The 21,085-nt window shown below is 48.9% G+C and overlaps 1 protein-coding gene across 2 annotated transcripts in view; it reads left to right on the top strand.

The window, feature by feature from the left end:
* Window positions 1-21,085, top strand: part of GPD2 (glycerol-3-phosphate dehydrogenase 2) — a 1,314,993-nt gene that overhangs the window by 921,961 nt on the left and 371,947 nt on the right. For both annotated transcript variants that reach the window (XM_086956671.1, XM_086956673.1), the window contains exon 10: window positions 10,096-10,230. In XM_086956671.1, the coding sequence (XP_086812797.1) occupies window positions 10,096-10,230 (135 nt within the window). The remainder of the gene's footprint in view (window positions 1-10,095; window positions 10,231-21,085) is intronic.

Below are 21,085 nucleotides of genomic sequence, written 5' to 3'. Positions count from 1 at the left end.
AGTCCCTCCCGGGCGACTCGAACTTGCTATATGCCCTAGAGCCTCTCTGGCTCTAAAAATAACTTGTGGCGCTCTGTAGCCTCTCGGGGCTCGCCACCAAATCTGCCCCAGAGCCTTCGTGGGCTCAAAATCACCATGCGCCTCCTGGGCTCGGCTCCAATCTGGCCCCAAGGACGTGGGAGTCCCGCTCGGGGGACTCGGAATCAGGTGAGGCCCCACAGTCCTCTCAGCACCACCGGCCTCGCCCTGGAGGGGAGGGGCGGGCACCGGCAATGTGCCCCGATGCCTCCCACTCCTTCCACAGTCACTCACCGGCTGTTTGCTACTCTGGAGCTCCTGCGGCGGTGTCTCTTCCCTCGTGGACACGGGGCTCTCCTGCTCACACGGAGGCCCTGCAACCCTACTCCCGGCTGCACTTCTGTCCTGCGGGGTCCGCCCACGGTCAGGCGGCCCGCTTTACTTCCTGCTCCTCTCCTGATGACACAGCAGGAGGCTTGGCTGGCGGGGCCAATCCCAGTGCGGCCCCCGGGTGATGCCGGAGACTTCCTCGAACACCAGCGGCGCTTCGGGCAAATGCCGGGTGGCCACCGGCTTGTTAAAAATAAACAATAAATCGAGGTGGGCACCCGATATGATCAGCAATCCTGGGCAACTATGCGTCGAGGGCAGCCGCGAAAGTGGCATAAAAGCGCTACCAAGCGCTGAGGGGCAGAGTCAAGCACTCCCAGGCGCTAGGGTAAAATAAAGCGCTCTTAAGCGCTAAGGGACAATATACAGCGCTCCCAAGTGCTAGGGGAAAGTTCAGGCCCCCAAAGTCCAGCAAGAGTCTCTTTTAGGCAGGCAGAGGGGCAAGGCTGGGCCCAGGGGCCAGCTCACTGGCTCTCCAGGCAGGGAGGCAGTCCAAGTGGCGGTCCACCTGGCGCCCAGCAGCAGCCCCCTCAGGAAAAGGGATCCAGGAAGAGAACATTTTCATGGGGTCACAGCCCCTCTTTTATACACCTTTTCCCTTTGTCTTTGCTCAGGGTGAGGGGAAAAACCAGTCGCAGCTGGTTTGTGAGCACTCTTGATGTGCTCAGCCCCTCACTCTATTCACTGACAGGGCTAGGGTCCTCAGTCGCACCACAGGGGGCGGAGCCAGCATTGTGTGGGGAAAGCCCAGCCCTATTCAGGACACAGGTGCACTCCTCCCCAGCCATCAGCATGCCGTCACCACCGGGCAGACCCATCCAGACTACTGGAGCCAGGCTCACCAGCCAGCTCCAGCCAATCATGTGCCAGCACACTAACTGCACACGCACACCCATGTCTAGAAGTGGCACTTCCACACTACACACATACACGCCGTACATATCATTGCGCAGCATTCAATCTCACGAGTCCGCACATACCAAACTCGAGCCTGCACACCTCACGCATCAGGAACTACCAGGGACTCAGACATTCCCCATGCATTCCTATGGGAGGGCATGCCAACCTTACTCCACGCACGCACTTTCCACTGGGACACTGTGAAAGTGCGCAGAAACCAAAAATCACTACCACCAATTCACAAAGCAAAGCAAAAAGTTTAGGGGTGAACCTGCGTGAAGAGCCAAGTCCAACACCAGGTGATGAGCATAACTAAACTGTCCTCAAGAAACAAACCTCCTTTTCCCCCCACCCACACATACCCAACATCCCAACACCCCCCTCCCTGCCTCCCTGCCTCCCTGCCTGGTGAGCTTCCAACCACCCACCAACAAAACGTGCAGAGTGTCTGTCGCCCTAATACCACAACTAGAACCATGTTAGGGGAAGCGTGAGATCGCCGACCTAAGGAAGATGAATACTTATTGTGACGGATCACACCCCCTTCGTGCACTACTGCCCCCAGTGTCCCACCCTCAACATTATATCTCCATCACCCTCAACCGCAGTTGAGCCCAACCCCAGTCAATAAACAGGCTCAGTCGATGTCTCACGCCAGGATCACATGGTGAGGCAGTTCGTAGACCCCTTTTCCTCCCAGGGGCCACGCCTCCCGGCCACACAGTGCTGCAGCCCAAAGTCGCAGTTCAAACAGGGCCATAAACAACATTTAACAAACCCCCACCATACCAGAGTCACTCCTCCTGCTGCCTTTCATCGTCCCTGGGAGCTTGCGCTGCATCCGGGCTCCCTCCTCGGCCACCTCGCTCCACCTGCATTTCAGGTCCCTTTCCCCTCTGACCAATGGTGCGCCATCCTTCCATCCAGTCGGCAGCCTCCGCTGGTGTGTCGAAGAAGTAGGCCTTGTCCCCATCCAAAACCTTGAGCCGTGCAGGGAATAGCATCATATACTTCACTCCCTTGTCTCGAAGCGCCCTCTTTATCCCATCAAAGGAGCATCGCTGTTGCTGCACCTGGAGCGTGAAGTCTGGGAAAAAAATGGATGATGGCATTATCCAGGTGTAGATCAGCATGGACACGTGCCGCCTGCAAGATGGCGTCCCTATGTCTCAGGGACGGGTCCGGGCCCCCGTCGTCCAAGTCTCCGTCCTGGCCACCACCTGCCGCCCCCCGGTCCCGGGTCATCGCCACTGTGTAATTCTCTATCTGGTTGAATTGGCCTGGTGCTCTATTCCGACCCATTCTGGGCCCAGCAATCCGAAGGTACCAGGACCCCAACTGGCCCAAAAAAAAAACCACTTGCAGCTGCTTTCACTGTCTCCGGGGCCGCCCGAGCTGGAAACATCCCGCGGGCAACCAAGTCACTGGATCCTCACCCCCACAGGAACCCCACAGCCAATTCTCAGGTCCATCCCCCGCACTCCTACTAAATCAGGCAAAGCAGTACTAGATATCCCATCGGGGAACCATCAAGCAGCTTCAAAGAACCCCCCGACTCTCAGGAGGCCGCGACTCGGCTGTGCAGGGCCCTGTCCAGGCACGATAAAAAGGGGGCTCCTCTCACTGCGAAGCGTCCACACAGTACCAGGCCTCTAACCGGCCCACCACCACGCCCGCGACCCAGGCAGGCTAAATTAACTGCGCACACAAGTTGACGTGGGGCCCCCCCGACAGACGAGACTCTCCACAAAACTGCCTGCAGTGGGGCTGCGCCCCCTCTCACTCGGGCAACAATTCCGGGGGCTGCACCTCAGGAGACAGTCTTTTGGGCCCAATTGTTCGATGTGCCGCCCGGTCTCTGAATTGCCACAGCCTCCCGCTCTCTTGCCGCCTCCTCTCACCTCCTGCCGCTCACGGGGAGGCTGCGAGGCCCCTACACAGCAGGCGTCACACGCCACGGAGCCCCGTACTGCACTGGTACGGGGATTACACGGAGCCCGGCCCCCCACCTCCGGGGAGGATTCTCCTGCTTGTGGTGCTGAGTGTGTCTCCCGATCACTGAGGAGCCGCTGTTGCGCCTTCCCGGGCGCCACCATCTTGGGGTAAACTCAGCCGTTCTCCAGCAGTCTTCCAACTCCTCACTGGGACACTCGAGGCCACTCTGAGTCACCGTCGCCGCCTGCCCACGGGCTCCCACAGCCGCGGGTGCCCTCTGCGGTCACTCCTATGTTCGGATTTTGACAGATGTAAGGGGAATAGGTAGGTTGCTAGTGCAGCTACGGGACTATGAGGCCATCTCCCTCGGCTGCTGGCCACGCCCCTCCCTGCATCTTTATTTTTGACGACAGAACTTTCTACATCTATGTGTTTGAAACCGTAGAACTTGTTGTCTCAAGCCTTTGACTGCATCGCCTTTGGAATGGCACATGTAACATACAGTTGTATGAAAGACTAGAAAGACTTATCAGTGTCTGTTCCAAATTTTGAAGCATCTTTTACCCATAATGTTTAATGTTTAATGTTTATGGATTTCTAAAGCGCATGGCTGCCTGTAAGCGTCCCAGCGCTGACAGCATGTGATTATTTGGAACACCTCTACCTTGGTACTCTTTGCACCAAAAGAAAGCAGTTACTTGGCCTAGATGAGGATTCGTTTTGTTACAGATGAAAGCCATCATTGCTTGAAACCTGGAGTTAAAATATCTTTAAACATTTGCGGGATCCAGCAAGCAAAGTTCACCTGGTGTCTTCAGATCAATGTCTTTTATGTTTTGAGTTTGCTTCTCAAAGGAATTCAAGTAGATCATCCCATGCATACTCAGCACAACTGAGTGTTAGGAACCTAGTCTGTGTTCCTATGTTCCTCAACTTGCATTTCAGCTCACTGTGACATCTATAAGAATATTCATTGGCGCCACGTTGGCATGCCGTCCAATTAATCAAGTTGTATTCCAGGTTCTCATCTTTTCCTTCAACTTTATCCAATGAATACCTTTGCAGTGATATTTTGCAGATTCACTTCTGTCTTAAGAATGAGGTTTACTGCATAAGAGAGGCCTAACAAGTCACTCCCAAATAAAAGGTGAAATATATAAGAAATACACTGGCAACAAGTAGGATCCTCTGATTATAGTCTAGCTGATCTGTATTCAGCTGCTGGTTATCTGTACAGGTCGGTCATTGTAACTACCACCCATTCCTGTGGGGAAGAGATGTGGAAAACGTTGAGCTTCTAAAACGTTTTCTCACACACTCAACTGTGGCTTAGCAGCCCCTCTTCCTGATATAATTCCATACTTGGCCTCTATATTAACTCGGGCAATTTGATCATTTTTATGTTATTCCTCACCTTAGACGTCGTCAGCCCTGTAGTCTAGAAAGCGGATTTTGTGCTGAAAGTCAGTATCTTCCTCTTCTAGATCTTTCATCGTAGGGCAAACAGAGACCAACTTTGACTCAGCCTATGTGGCCCTTTCTTATAATTTAGTCTGGTCTACCATCAACAGCCCCATGTGAAGGGAGACTGTATCTATTTTGTGCTCCAAAATCTCCCTTGATTTGCCTACATCAGACAGGCTAGTGTCTACTTTGTCTGTTCGTACTCTGTTCTTTTTATATTGGATGTGCTAAGAGTTGTAGACCATTGTCTCTACCTGCACACTCTTGTTTATTTGTGTTTGCAGTTGAGTTCACTGATACTTTACGCTTGATCTTTATTGGGATGGAAATATCCCCTGCATGGTATATGGGCATGCCTCTCTGCACTAAGTGCTTGTATACCTGGTATCTTGACTTTTACTTTGGCCCTAGCGTTACACTAATCTTTGTGTGCCCAGAGGTCTAGTTTTGTCCCTGTTTACATGAAGTCTTGCATCCGTCCTGTGACCTAGAAGTGTGCAAAAAGCATGTCCTTATTATGAGCAGAGGACCATTGTCCTTTCCTGGGTAAAGATCCCAAGGCATTAGTGGCTGCATACCATTTATTAGCAGTTTCAATAGTGTGACCAGACCTTCTTATCTGTGTTGCATTTGGCATTTTTAGCGAGTTTACCCCCAGACGTTTTGATTTTTAGCCTTCTGTCTTTTATCCATTTATCGTTGGCCTTAGGACTCTGGGAACTTTACCACTGCTATTCAGTGCTAACATGCATTTACTCTCCATGTAAACTGTGTTACTGATTGATGCATCCATGATTGGCATATTTGATTTACTAGTTAGTCCTTAGTAATGTGTACATGTGTGCCCAGGGCCTGTCAATCAAATGCTGCTAGTGGACCAGCAGCACTGGTTGTGACACCCACACAAGTAGCTCTTCCCATGTGTCTCAGACCAACCACTGTAGTGTATGTGCGTGCAGTTTAAACTGCCATGTCGACCTGGCAAGTGCACCCACTAGCCAAGCCTCCCCCTCCCCTTTTATTACATATATGTCACCCCTAAGGTAGGCTCAAGGCAGCCCACAGTGTACTTAAAAGGTAGGACATGTTGTGGTGTGTTTTTACATGTCCTGGTATTGAAATACTGTGCATTTCGTTTTTCACTATTGAAAGGCTATCTCTTCTGTAGGTTAACATGGGGGTCTGGCTGGAAACACCTTGCAGATTCCCATTGGAAAATGATAGAAAGTTGAAATTTGGGCTGTCTGAACTCACAATTTAAAAAGACACCTCTTAGTGAATATTTTTTTTTAATTACGTGTTTGAAAATGCCACTTTTAGAAAGTTAGCATTTTCTTGCTTAACCATTCTGTGCCTGTCCGTGGAATGGACATCTGGTTTTGACTAACTGGGGCTGTTTGTGCATTCACTGAAGACACTCACACAAAGGAAGCTGAGGTGTGCCCTGCATATCATGATGGGTCTTCCTGAGCTAGAGTGGTGGGAGGAATTGTCACTGACACCTGAATAGGGCTGTGTCTGCCTTTCACAATGCTGTCTCCATCCCCTGTAGTATGGCTGTATAAGGGAGGACTAAACTGGTTCTAGTAAGGCAAGAAAGACTTTTCTTTGACGTTTGCCAGCTTCAAAGGCTAAAACTGGTATAAGTACTAGGGCTCTGACCCCACAATATTAGAAATCTTTTGGACTAAGGAACCTGTTAAGAAGAAGAGCTGGAGAAGCTGTCAGGAAGGACTTCCACTTTGCTGTGTTGGCATGCTGCTCCTGTCTTGGGCTAGGAAAGGACTGGACTGAACTTTCTGCAACTTATTTTCTGAATTTCTCCAAGGACTTTGTTAGACCTGGCACCATTGGTGTGGGTCTCCATTCCATTTTTGCTGTTGCCGCATGTGTTTTTACTGGTGTTAGATGCTTTGGGCACTGTGCCACTGCTGTCCAGTGTCACAGTGCAAGGGCTCCCTACTGTAAATTAATGTATTTATCAGTGGTTCCATGATTGGCTGGTTTGGTTTACCTGTCAGACCCTAGTACAGTGCACCAGGAGTGCCCAAGGCTGGTAAACCAAATGCTGCTGGTGGGCTTGCAGCACTGATTGTTCCACCCACTGAAGCAGCCTGTAAAAGTGTCTAAGGTCTGCTATTGCAGAGCCTGTGTGCAGTCTGGTACTGACATGCTGACTGGGCAAGTGCACCCACTTGCCAGTCCCTAAACCTTCCCTTTTCTTCATATCAGATACCCTTATGGTAGGCCCAAGGGCAGGGTGCATTGTATGTATAAGGTAGGCCATGCCCTGGTGTGTGTGGCATGTCCTAATAGTGAACTACAGCCATTTTTCGTTTTTCACTATTGTAAGGCTTCCAGAATGGGCAGTTAGATCATTACATCTTATAATCCTAACTGTCTCAGGGAACATGGTAGAAATTCGAGTTTAGTATGCATCACCTCACTTCATATCACCGCCCTGGTGTCAATGACGACGCTGCACCACACCAACATCGACACCACTGCCTGCATCGTGGTCTCTGGACACCACTCGTGAGGTACATGAAGCATTGCTTAGTCCTACACAGCTCCCCTGGTCCGTCTGCGCCATCGACACCAGCATTGTCAACTGACGCCGCCACTTGCACCGCTACCTGTGGGCACCGCAGGAAGCATCGCCGACGACAGCCCTTTAGCAACGACGACGTTGCCTGCACCGTGACCTGTAGACACTGCATGTTGAATCGCCCTGCTACTCACCGCAACCCTAGTCTCACCGCCGCCGGATGCCATCACCGTGCTGCTTTCTGTAGCGCAAAATGTGGGCACTGCACGTTGCATTGTCCCACTTCGCATTGCAGCCCCGATGCTATCAACACTAGGACTCCTGAATTCAACCTCACATAGTTCGATCCAAGGGCTTCAAGGGCCTGACGACTCCTGCAACAGCCTCCGGAACTGACACCGGTGACGCCACCACTCTGAGCTCATCGTAAGGTCGACGACTCCTTACATTTCCAAGGGACTGTTTGCTGGTCTTCCTGACACGGTTGCAGGCACGCGACCTTGTGGTCTGCCTGAACTGTTCTATTTTTTTCTTCACTACTCTGTGATATCCCCAGACGGAACTATTGACTACAAGGAACTGTATTTTAAGTTGATTCTTGCAATATTCATATCTTTATTACTGTTTGTTGGATTTGCATTGTTTTGCTCAAGTTTTTTGCAGATAAATATTGGCTATTTTTCTAAAACTGGTGGGATGTCATTTTGTAGTGTTTTCACTGTGTTATGTACAAATGCTTTACACATTACCCCAGAGATAAGCCTGACTGCTCGCGCCAAGCTACTAAGGGGGTAAGCAGAGGTTATTTTTGGTTAGTAACTCCCTTATCCTGACTAAAAGGAAGGGTCCGTACTTGGACAGGGTACAAACCCGCCAACTGGAGACTGCCATTACTAACAATATGTGTCATTGGGAGTGAGGCCTACTGGCCCCACTTGTGTAAAGTTCTGATATTAAGTGTGTGCTCAGAACCTTGCACTGACTTTCCTAGTATATGCCAAGTGTGTACACATTTATTGTACATGTACAAGTGTAGCGATAGACTATGTGCAGAAGTGAGCCTGAGTAATGTGTCAGCGAGATCCAATTTGAATTCCCTTTGCCAGACATAGCGCAAGATGGAGAGTGAGTACTGTTCTTGCTGATAGTTGAAATGTATAGCCTACATTGCTGCGGCTGGAGGAATAAGATCCAGACACTTAAGTGAAGAGGATGAAGGCATGGCTACCTTTATAAATTCCATGAGTCTTTTTGTAGTTGGTTGCTGCAGATCAGCCTTCCTGAGCATTGCTGTTTGGTTTATGATAGAAAAGACCTCGTTTTGCCTGTTCTGGGGCTCGCTCCCAGTTTTGTGGTCAATATTAGTACCCTTAGCTCCTCGAACAGAAAATCTGGGCGGTCTCGTGCTGTCCTCAGTTCGCCACTTTCCAGGCCCTGTGTTTGGGCTTACCTATGTGCCTTGTTACTGTGCTGGAGCTCAGAAGGTGAATGAGCAACAAAGATTACTTTAAATGTTGTGTTTATCTTGTCACGTTTGCCTTGATTTCAAACACCTAGGTCAAATGTCTGACTACGTCTTCTGACAAATTACTGCTTATTCTTTTCTTTTAAAAGGGAGGATGATATTTAGTTTTCTTTCTATGTCTATAAAGTAAAGATTTTGTCAAGTGAAATATGCGCAATCTTGCTGGGTCTACTAGTGTTAAAGGAAAGTCTTTGGGATGTAATTTTGTTTCCAGCAGACAACAACATTTAAATACCTGTAAATGAACTGTACAAATGTTTCAGAATATATCAGTAGTTAGGAAAGCACAAATGCAATTTTTGGGGGTAATTCTGATGTGTGATGTAATCGAAGATTGTAATAGGATCAAAACAAATTAGTACATTTTGTGATGCCCAAATGAAAATATTGACTGAAACCCAGTCCCCACACATTATCGTTTGTGTACCGTTTAGTTTTAATTGCACCGTATTGTTTTAATATACCAACTGTATGTCTGCCAATTGAGTGGCCATTTCAATATGTGCTGCCTGATAATGTGCTACCACACCATCCTTTAGCAATGCGTTTGCAACAGTGTACTCCAAAATAAACCACCAGCTTCATACTACACCCTTACCACTCACCTGCCGAATACATTTCCTATACTTGTTCTTTCTGTGACGCTTCGATTTTTCACAGTCCCTCTGACTTTAATGATGGAGGCACCCTTGCTGAATGTAAATTGTTCCTGCTCCAGTGCTCGTGGGAGCAGCTTCTCCATGCCTCTGTCGGTCATCTTTCTCCCCATGCACCCCCCCCCTTTTAAATTGTAACTTGACAACACTAATAGAATGTCGATCCTGTTAAGAGAGTTTGGTGGTAAAATCAATTTATATCAGCGTTATCAGTTTGAATATGTACACGCACAGGTTTTGTAAGCCACACAGATTAGCTTTTAATCTTTCTTCGGGGGTCCTTAATGGGTTAACTATGATCAGAATATCGTGTGGGGATTACATATGTAAAAAATAATGTGATCTTATTTTTTATTATTGATAACCTTTTTAAAGAAACAATTTTGCAATTTCACTCTATGTATGTTGTGTTTATTTCTCTTGGACTCCATCTATTGGTCCAGTGTTTGATTGCAATTCTAGTTTATCGATGATTTTCTAAGACAGACTTGTTGTAGTGACTCATGGGAAAACGAAAAATAAAGATTCGCATACAATCGCAAGCATGGCCAAAAGGCACAATCTGTGTTCTGTCTATTTAAGTAGTGGGACAGCGCGGGTAAACTACCAAACCCAGCTGCATAACTCATACGATTTGCTTTTCGCTTTCTCCTATACAGTGAGAAGAGGGGATGTGCTGGCAGCTTGGAGTGGCATCCGGCCCCTGGTGACAAATCCTCACTCTAAAGACACACAGTCAATCTCTCGGAATCACGTGGTTGACGTCAGTGAAAGTGGCGTCGTGACGATAGCAGGTACTAAAAATCTACTTCTAGTTTTTAACTCTGTGACGCATTAGTTGTGTCCTCCTGGGTGCTGGCACATACTTGGCATGGTTCACGTGTATTTTCAGGTGCATTGTGGATGCACACAAAGATTGCATTACATTTTGCGTAGGGATTCAGATATGTGAAATTCTCCACCCACCTGAAACGGTTTGTGAATAGAGTTCAGTATCCGTAGGCTCTCACACAAGCTGCAGGTAACCGTGCCCAATATCGCATCAGCTGGACCTTAAATGCAGTGCAAATGACAAATTGTACTCAAAACACACAGTAATGCAGTGATAACACCACACATGGACACCACACCAGTTTAGGAAAACAAAGTCTCTTTATCTAAACTCAACACGACCAAAACGAAAAAATCCAACATACGGATAATAAGGTATGATTTAGAACTAATATTGCAAAAATAAAAAATAAAGTTTGTAGAAAAAAAAATAGCTCCACCTGGGGCTATTACGACGTGACAGCAATAAATCCAAAGTACGGCACCGACCGCGAGGAGCATGGCATCGGGCATGGAGTCACATCGGCCCTCAAACAAACAGTACCTTGGAAACGAAGTCTATGATGATGCATGGCGTTGTAGAGGTGAGGGGTCGGTGCCAAGGTCGAGGCCCGCTCCCTATCTGCCAAGGGGGAGGAGAGGGGTTGTGTCTGAGAGGAGGTGACGTGTCGAGTCCAGGACAGGGTAAGTCGGTTGTGCCGGCGGTAAGGCACCGGTTCCGGTGACGGTGCGAAGTCGGCGAGTTCGTAGAGTCACCGTCGGCGGTTATCAGCACCGGGATAACAGGATGCAGGCGCTGGCGGTGATGGAGTTGGTGCGAGCGCTGGCATCGGGAATTAGGATAACTGCAGGCGTTGAAGAGCATTGGAGCTGCAGTGCAGGCCAGGTAGTGCGTCGTGCACATCACGAGCGGTTCCCCCTGGCCTAGATGCAGGTCGTCATTAAAGTACTGGGGTAACACATAAGGTACTGGACCTGGGTACCAATCGATATTAAACAACAATGGTCCAAGACCTCTATAATAAATGAATTGAGTTAATCAATACCAAATACTACAAGTTTTTAGCACATACCCATTAATCAGCTCCATCCACTTTATGCATGTATTTATAAAAAACATATAAAGGCAACAGCATCCACTTCCAATTCAAGTACAAAATTTTAATCTATTGTCTCAACAGCAAAAAATCACACAATTCAATTTGTAAATCAGTACAGAATATTGGTTGCCCCGAACAGAGCGTGCAGCATAGCAAAGGGTGCCATAGAAGTTGTGAAGTGATTAGAGAAGAAAAGGGAAAAATTCAAAGAAGTGACATAAAATTCAAATAATTTTACAAGGGCAGTAACGGACCCACAAATAACCGTTCTGCATAACCTAGCCACTTAATTAATGCAAAAAACTCTCTCTTTTTTTAAACTTGGGACAAAATTATATGTCATCAATATCTGTACATAATTGTAGAGAGAAGAAATATAGATGGTCCACGTTTTTTAATAGGGTGTCGACGTTTCGACTCGTCTTAGGGCCTTGCGTTTAATTATGCCTGGGCCATGCGAGTCTTCATCAGGACATTAGAAACTGAGCAAACATGTGTCTTTTAGATGACCCCATCTGGGAGTCAAGGTGGTAATAATTCCCACATGAGACGGATTGTTCAAATCCAATCCTTAAGTTCTCTTCTGAGTGTGAAGGCACCAGTGTTTGATAGTTAAGCAAGACTCTATCTATTAGTCCAGTCTATGAGGAATTACTCTTCCCCTCTTTTGATGTTTTTACTCCAACACACGGAGGTGCACGCCAAACCAGTTATTCGTGCACCCAGGAGGCGTGTTATCAGTCGGCACATCAGCTCCTTAGAAAACGCTTTTTAAGGAGCTGATGTGCGGACTGATAACACGCCTCTTGGGTGCACCAATAACTGGTTTGGCGTGCACCTCCGTGTGTTGGAGTAAAAACATCAAAAGAGAGGAAGAGGAATCCCTCATAGACTGGACTAATAGATAGAGTGCAAATGTGCAGATATTGATGACATATAATTTTGTCACAAGTTTAAAAAGAGTTTTTTGCATTAATTGAGTGGCTAGGTTATGCAGAACGGTTATTTGTGGGTCCGTTACTGCCCTTGTAAAATTATTTGAGTTTTATGTCACTTCTTTAAATTTTTTCCTTTTCTTCTCTAATCACTTCACAACTTCTATGGCACCCTTTGCTATGCTGCACGCTCTGCTCGGGGCAACCAATATTCTGTACTGATTTTTTGTTGTTGAGACAATAGATTAAAATTTTGTACTTGAATTGGAAGTGGATGCTGTTGCCTTTATATGTTTTTTATAAATACATGCATAAAGTGGATGGAGCTGATTAATGGGTATGGGCTCCAAACTTGTAGTATTTGGTATTGATTAACTCAATTCATTTAATTATAGAGGTCTTGGACCATAGATGCAGGTCGTGGCGTAGCTGATTGCGTCAGAGACATGTTTTCTTGCTACTCTTAGGTTTCTTCCAGCTCCCAACAGCAGGAACAACTCCAAAGGCCCACAACTGGAATAGGCACCTCTTGGCAGGTCAGAACTCTCAGCAATAGAGTTCAGGGGAGCTGCAGGTGAAGTATTTGTGTCCCTGAGACTTCAGAGAAGGAGGCCAGCACACACATGCCCTGGAGATTCTTCTTCAAGCAGGTTCACAGCAAAGTTCCAGTCCTGTCTTTTTCCTTTCCTTGGCAGAAACCGCATCTTTGGTGTGGTTTCCCCTGACTTTTTGCCTCTACCTCCTGTATTTTTGATGCTGTGCTGGATTTCGTTTTTGCTGGCTTAAACTGATCAAAGATCTAGATTCTAAAGACCACTCTTTATACTATAATCCAGTCACCTTCCAAGCTGCATGAATGTTTATAAATGCCTTACCATAAAATGATCCTTTCTAAATTTGTACCCTACCATGACCCTGACCACCCAGTTAGAACCAAGAAGTTATTACAGAGGTGATACTCCACTGCCAAAAGCCTACAAAGTATTCCCCCAAACTTCCTGACCCCCCCCCAACTCCCCCGGCTCATCAGAAATTGACTATAGACCTCAAAAGCGTTGGCAAAAATCTAAATTTGCCTAGCATAGTAACAGTAAGTTTCAATTCTATTAAGGACAAGGGAGGCAAGGATTATGCTTTTCTTCCTCCGTCTTATTTATTACATCAAAACCACAGCAGCCAGAAAAGCAATATTAATGATATTTTCCCAACAACATAGGAAAAAGAAACGCTCATTCAAACACAAAAAGACAATCAGTCTATATTAGAAACTGCAAATCCCATAAGTCGATAGGGGGATGCCACACTGCGAGTACTTCCACTGTGTGCATGAAAGGTAGGTAGCTCCTCCATTTTGTATGACCCTCCTCTTTCTTCGCTCGAGTCACACCAAATTGTTACTGATCCTGTTTAGAACCGTCATTCCCTAACACATAAAGAAACAGCGTGAGATTGCTTTCGATGGCTGTCCACAGGTAATCTCGCAATCATCGCTAGCAGGAGGATGGAAACTGTAATTGACAAAACACAATAAACCCTGAAAACCTGATTACTTACGCAGGTACGGGCGGGTTCGCACTAGATCGAGCACTGGGAGGGATAATCCTAACCTCCGTGTCCTTAATAGAATTGAAACTTAACGTTACTATGTTAGGCAAATTTCGATTCTATGTCAGGACAGGAGGCTCGATTATACTAGTTCAAAGCTTACTTAGCACCAACTGAGCAACGTCCATAACTGGTTTGAAATTAAACCGTTTAAATGTAGAATCTGAGGACCAATCCGCCGCACGCATTAAGTCCTCCAAATGGGCCCCCAGCGAAAAGGCTTTAGACGCCATCACACCCCTGGCTCAATGAGCTCCATACTATTTTGTGTCAATACCTCCCTATTGCATGACCCACCGCACCCACCTTGCTACACTGGGTGAGGAGACTGCTTTATGCCGTTTTCTTAGGGCAATAAGATGTTGGCGCTTGCCCGGAGGATGAAATTCAAGTGTCATATCCTCGTATGCCTTGAGGCAATTCACCACACACAGCTTGGGGGCATCTGAAAAAGCTGGATACAAAATCGATCTTGAAGATGATTTAGTATGGCGACCCACCATAAACGTAACCCCATCTGGGGAAAAAGCTCTTGCTGAGATGTCTAGTGCCCGGACGTCTGATTCTCTGCAACAAGAAACCAGGCATAACAGCATGGCCAACTTGGCCGAAATTTCCTTCAATGAAAGATACTTGTTGACCTGCCAAGAAAGGAAAAGATTCAGAACCAAATTTACGTCCCACAGGACAGAATAGTGTGGTTCCGGGGGCAATGAAAGACTAATACTCCTCAAGAGTCTGCAGACAAAAGGGTGCTCTCCAATAGGGGCTCCCTCAACTGGAGAATGAGCGACAGAGATTGTGGAACGCACCGTATTGATGCACGATACGCTAGACCATCCGTCGCCAATTCTGCTAGCAGGTTGAGAGAGGGAACGATGCCTGCGGTCACGGGATACAGGCCCCGTCGAAGACACCAACGCATCCACTTAGTCCAGGCGGAGCGATAGCCCTTCAAGGTGCTGTCCGCCCAGGCCTTGGATAAGAGGGCCTCAGCTGGTCTCAAAAGTCCTAGGAGCGACCAGCGTCGCCTGAAAGCCGCCAAGCCATGAGGCAGAGAGAACCCTGGGTGATGAGGTGATGCTGCTCCTCGTCCGGATTCAGAAGGAGATGAGGAAATGGGGGGGAGTAGGATTGGAGAATCCCAAGAAAGTTCCAGAAGAACTGGAAACCAAACTTGGGAGCCCCAATCCGGCAGCACCACCACCACCTCTGCTCTCTGTCGTCGGATCTGGGCTGCCGACCGCACCACCATCGAGAAGGGAGGAAAGGCAAAACACTTCTCCTGACTCCACTCTTGGAGGAACGCATCTGTCTCTTCCGCTAGAGGATCCGGTCTCCAGATGAAAAAACGTAGGAGCTGATGATCCAGACGAGACGCGAACAGATCCACCGAGAACGGTCCCCATAGGTCGTGTAACCACTGGAAAACCTGAGTGTCCAGTTTCCACTGGCTGGAATCCTTCAGGTGCCTGGATTGCCAATCAGCCACTTCGTTGGCTTGACCTGGCAGATACTTTGCTGTCACCGATACATGATAAGCGAGGCAATAGTCCCAAAACTCCTATGCCATATTCGCTAGGGCTCGGGAATGAGAACCTCCCAGGTGGTTGACGTAACGGACTGCCGAGACATTGTACATCTTTAGTCGGAGACATGAACGCACCTAGTTTCTGGTCCAGCATGGGACTGCGAATGACCCCACCAGGAGCTCCAAGCAGTTGAAGTGCAACTGCTGTTCGTCTAATGACCAGGCGGCGCCGGTGGAGAATTCCCCACAACGGGCACCCCACCCCCGACCTGTTGGCGTAGAATTCTATAACTAGATCCGGGACTGACCCGAAGATCGCCCGGCCGTTCCAGGCTTCCATGTGGGTGAGCCACCAAGACATTTTCTCCTTTACCTCTTCCGAGAGGGGAACCGTCTGGTTGTACGACAGACCTCTCCTGAGATGATGTGCCTTTAGGTGTTGCAGAGCCCGGTAGTGGAGGGGCCCTGGGAAGACTGCCTGGATGGATGAGGAGAGGAGACCCACCACGCGGGCAATCTGCTGGAGAGAGGTATGAGTTTTGGAGATGGTCTGCTTCAACTTGTGTTGAATCTTGGCCATCTTTTGGGTCTGTAGACTTAGGGAAGAGCTGAGCAAATCCACCTTAAAACCCAGGAACACCACACTCTGAGATGGGACGAGGACTGACTTGTCTCCGTTGATGACAAAGCCCAGCCCCTGCAAGAGAGAGACCGCCTGTTGTAGCTGCAGGGACAACTTCCTGGGGCATTTCGCCACAAGTAAGATGTCGTCCAGGTAAGCAATCATCTGAATACCTTGACTCCGTAAACACTTTACCGCCGGATGGAGCACCTTTGTGAAGGACCAAGGTGCCGAGGAAAGACCGAATGGAAGGGCGGTAAACTCGTAAATCTGACTTTTCCAGAAAAACTGGAGGAACCGCTGATGCAGGGGATGGATGGTAACTACTGGGTAAGCATCCTTGAGGTCAAGTCAAACCATTCAATCTCCCTGGAGAAGGACATCTTGGAGGAGATGAATGCCCTACATTTTGAACTGCCAATAAACCAACCACCCGTTGAACTCCTTGAGGTTGATTACCGCCTCCCCCCCCCCAATCAGGGTTTTCTACCAAAAAGATGTTGCTGAGGTGCAGAGCTGAGCAACAAACAGCTCCTTTACGGAGCAGTTCGGCCACCTCTTCGTCGACCAGCTGTGCATCTGCTACGAAGAAGGCAATGCGGAGTGGAAACCCTTCTTGACGGGGAAGATAGTAAATTTCGATATGAAACCCCCTGATGGTTTGAAAATCCCAAGCGTCTGTTGTAATCTGGGCCCAAGCACTCCGGAAAGCCGCTATCTGGCCCCCGATACGAAACTGCGTTGCTGGTATGACACTTACCATTGGTTCCTCTGCCGCCTGCGTTGTTTTTTGAAGCCGCTTGGCCTCTGGTAGGATAAAAATTGGTGTAATTTGCGGTGGTGTTATACTGCCCCCGCCCGGAGCCTTGTCCCTTACCAGGATGTTGCTGTCCACCACGTCCAATCGCATAGCCCCTACTTCGACCAGCCCTTTGGGGAAAAACGTGGTTGGAAAACCCTCTTGATGCTGGACTGGGCCTTGTCCAACGAGGTGAAAGTGGCCACAAAAGTCCCCAATTCCTTGACAAAGGTGTCGCCAAAGAGGCCCATTTGTGCCATTGCCCCTACCTAAGAGGAGGCCAAATTGCCCAATTTAGGGTCGAGTTTGATCAAAAGAGAACGCCGACGTTCTGTTGAAGGGGCATAATTGGCGTTACCTACAAATATTACTGCCCGCTCAGCCCAATTCGACAGAACGTCGGGGGATATGGAGGAACCCGCCACTTTCACCTCCTCCGCCATATCTAGAATCTTTTTGTTCGGGGTCCCATCGCATCCAGGAGCTTATCCTGACAGGAACGCCAGGAACGGTCAATACCCCTTTCATATACTTGGCCAGGAAGGTTGCCATCTTGGAATCAAGTTCCGGGGTAAAGGCCACCTTCCCCTCCAATGTGGGATGCGGGCACTCTGCCCTCAAACATTCCCTGGCCTCCTTCTTTAGGGGCTTGCGGAGGCGACCCGCCAAAAACGTAGCCACCTTGTCCTCAGGCGCCCAGGCTGCTGATCGTAGAAGGATTATTTCATCCGGATCAAGCATGCCCGTACTATCCTGCGGCAATGCGGCGGAAGAGCTGGGCGGGCGCCAAGACCGCGAAGACCCCTCCTAGTCATCCGCTAGGGAGACCCCTCCTTATACCCCTGTAGGGAGACTGGAAGGCCGGCAGGTGGGTCAATAGGCTTTGGGGCCGGCAGTGGTGCTGCGGAGGGAACAACCGCTTTAGCTAAAAAAAGCAATTCTGAAGCGCTCAAAAGAGTACTTTTTTTTTTTTTGAAGACCTTTATTGAAATGGCAAAGTAACAATACACAGCTTGGTCGCCTACAACCTGAGGAGGCAGACCGGCAGCTCCAGCAACGAGCGATTGTCCCTTCAGATGCTCATGCCTATAGGATCATTGGCTTAACACAGCATGACGCCTACAACCCAACAGGGCCGGCCGCGATGTAAAGTGCCTGTAGCTGTAATAGGATACATCATTAACCAAGAAAATAACAGATCTTTAGCAGACATTGGACGATTGAGGTCTCATTTTGTCATTTTTTCGGAACTATAACTGTTCGTAGTACATTATGAAATTCAAAGGTGGATGTTCCCCACCCACAATAAGTCCACCATACATAGTATGTGGCGCAAAGGACATTCCCGCGCAGAGCAAGTTCATAGCGTGGCCCGCAACATGAGGCCACTCATGTCAGCAGCAAGAGTGCTCTGCAGTGTATTGATTCAGAAGCGTGTCGTGGGAGGGGGAGAAGTGTAATCCGTGCTTGTGTCTGTGCAGTAACGGAATTGCCAAGAAGCCAGAGTTTGCGCTAGTCTCTAAAGGCAGGGTGGGTATACCGCCTGAGCCAGGAGGTCAGATGTTCCACCCCCGATCACTCAAAGCGGGTGTATCCCTCAGTCATGCATTCGCCCGACATGTGCCCGGGGGTCAGGGACAATTCCCCTACATGTAAGTAAACTCTATGTCGTGCAGTGTATTCAGAGATTGGGGGCAGCAGGGTGTGGATCGCCTGTATCTGTGGGCGCAGAGGGAAGCGCAGCGCCACCACCTCCCTCCCGGTCATCAGGGACGGAATCTTCGTCTGACTGGGTCCGGAGCAAATAGGCCGTGAGCGGGCCCCAGAGGTCCTTTGGGCGTGACTTATGGGGCAAAAGTTCGGCATAACTGTGTAGTTGATCCTGCCATGTGGCCATGGTGTTTAGCCAAATCTTGAATTTGGGGGTCTTCCCCCTACCCCATCTACAGGCCATGTGGCGTTTTGCTAGAAGAAAGCCCAGCGCAAAAACTTCCGGTGCTTCTTGATCGCCGGGGTGGAGTGGCCAAGCAGGGCAATTTTGGGACAGGGCTCGACTGCCACCCCTATCATGTCGGACATAGCTTCGAAGACCGCAATCCAGTAATTAGCGACTGCTGGGCATGTCCATGCCAAGTGAATGAAGTCTGCCCCGGACCGTTTGCAGCGTAGGCAGCGATCATTGTCCCGCAGACCGAAGCGCAGTAGCCTAGCGGGGGTGTAATATAAGCGGTGCAAAAATTTGAAGTGGACCAATCTGAGCCGGGCATTCCCAGTAACTGAGTTTGTATGTGCGCAGCTGAACTCCCATTGCTCGTCCGAGAGTGGGGAACCCAGGTCTTCATCCCAATCTCGTCTCGCCCTAAGATCTGGAGGTGTGGGAGCCGCGTAAGCATGTTTGTATAGCATGGAGACCACATGTTTTGGAGCGTCATTTTGCAGAAGAACGTGTAGGGGAGCCATGACTTCCGGCTCGTCAGGGAAGCAGGGTGTGGCGGACTTAATGTTTTGTCGCAAGCGTACGTAAAGGAATGTATCCATGATGGAGGGTGTATGTTCCCCAAAGAATTGGGCTGCGCTGCTAAACTGCCCCTGAATGTAGAAGTCCCCCCATGTATGCAGAGCTAGCTTGGTAAGTAGTTTGCGGACAATTTCTTCATGTGTGATGCTCAATGGGGGTCATACGCCAGGGTCATGCGAGGGGAATATAAAAAGGAGACTTCCATGCGTTTCGCTATTCTACGCCAGGCCAGCACCGTGCAGTCCACTGTGGAGGGGTCACGGCTTGAGGCAAGGGCCTCCGAGTAAAGATAGCCCGATGGTTTCTCGGGTCTCATGTACCCATCTTCCACTGCTAGGTGTGCCATAAAGGGAGGTGGGTGAAGCCAGTAAGCGGCGAAGTGTCCCTGTGCGCGGTCGTAATACAATCGAAAGTTCGGCACATCAAATCCTCCCTGGTGGTACGGCAACATGAGTGTCCCTAATTTCAGTCTTGCCTGTTTTCCCCCCCATATGAGTCTCGATAACTGGGAATCAAGGGCGTGGAAAAAGTGAGATCCCGGGCTGTATGGAATATTAGTGAATAGGTATAACAGCTTAGGGAGGATTACCATCTTAATCAGTGATATGCGTCCTGCCATGGACAGTGGGAGGTGGATCCACTTAGTGACGCTATCTGTTAACTTGTCCAGGACAGTACCATAATTCGCCCTTATCGGGGCTTCCCGGTTTCTGGTTATTGTGATTCCCAAGTATTTGATCTCATCATCTTCCCATAGCAGTGGGTAGTCTAGGGGAAACCGAAGCGTCTTATCCGTTTGGGGAAAAAGGGCAGATTTCGTCCAATTTATCTGCATCCCCGCAATGGCCCCAAATTTGGTTATTTCGTGCAGGAGTGGGTTCAGATTTTCCTGCGGTCTGTGATTGTACAACGTCATATCGTCAGCATATAATGAAATGAGCAGTTGTCGCTCTGGATAGATCAATGACCGATGATTATGATGTTGTCTAAGCTTGGCCGCGAGTGGTTCAATAGCTATCGCGAAGAGCACTGGGGAGAGAGGGCAGCCTTGGCGAGTGCCCCTATGTATGTCAAAGGAGGCCGACCGGGAACCATTTAAAAGGACCGAAGCGTGTGGTTTAGTGTATAATAGTCTGATCCAGTCTAAGAAGTTAAAGGGAGTACCCATCCGCGGCATCAGTTTCAGTAGGTAGTCCCATTCCAGGGAGTCGAACGCCTTAGTGGCATCCAGGAAGACAGCAGCCGCCTCGCACCTGGGACTAATGTCTTGAAGTACCGCCTGTAGGGTGCGCAGGTTGTGTGAGGTCGCGCGATTAGGGACAAATCCGGCTTGGTCTGGGAGGACCAGCCGATCCATCAAGAGGTTCAGGCGGGACGCCAGGACTTTCACAAGGATTTTAACGTCAGAATTTAGTAATGACAGGGGCCTGTAGGAGTCACACTGTTCTGGGGGTTTGCCTGGTTTAAGCAAGGAGATTATCAGGGCTTCGCGCATGCTAGGTGGCACGAGTCCTTCCTCCAGCGCCGCATAATAGACCTGTTTAAGAATGGGGGCTAGCAAGTGGATGTAAGTTTTATAGAAGTCTATCGGTAGGCCATCCGACCCTGGAGCTTTGCCGGATTTCATGGACATGATGGCAGCCTTGATTTCATCCAGCTCTAGTTCGTGGTGTAGGAATTTCTGTTGCGACGGGCCCATCCATGCTAT

The sequence above is a fragment of the Lissotriton vulgaris genome, chromosome 2_1 (assembly GCF_964263255.1).
Source record: "Lissotriton vulgaris chromosome 2_1, aLisVul1.2, whole genome shotgun sequence".
Taxonomy (NCBI): Eukaryota; Metazoa; Chordata; class Amphibia; order Caudata; family Salamandridae; genus Lissotriton; species Lissotriton vulgaris.
Note: the sequence above shows the minus strand (reverse complement) of the source record. Positions and strands in the feature narration are given on the sequence as shown.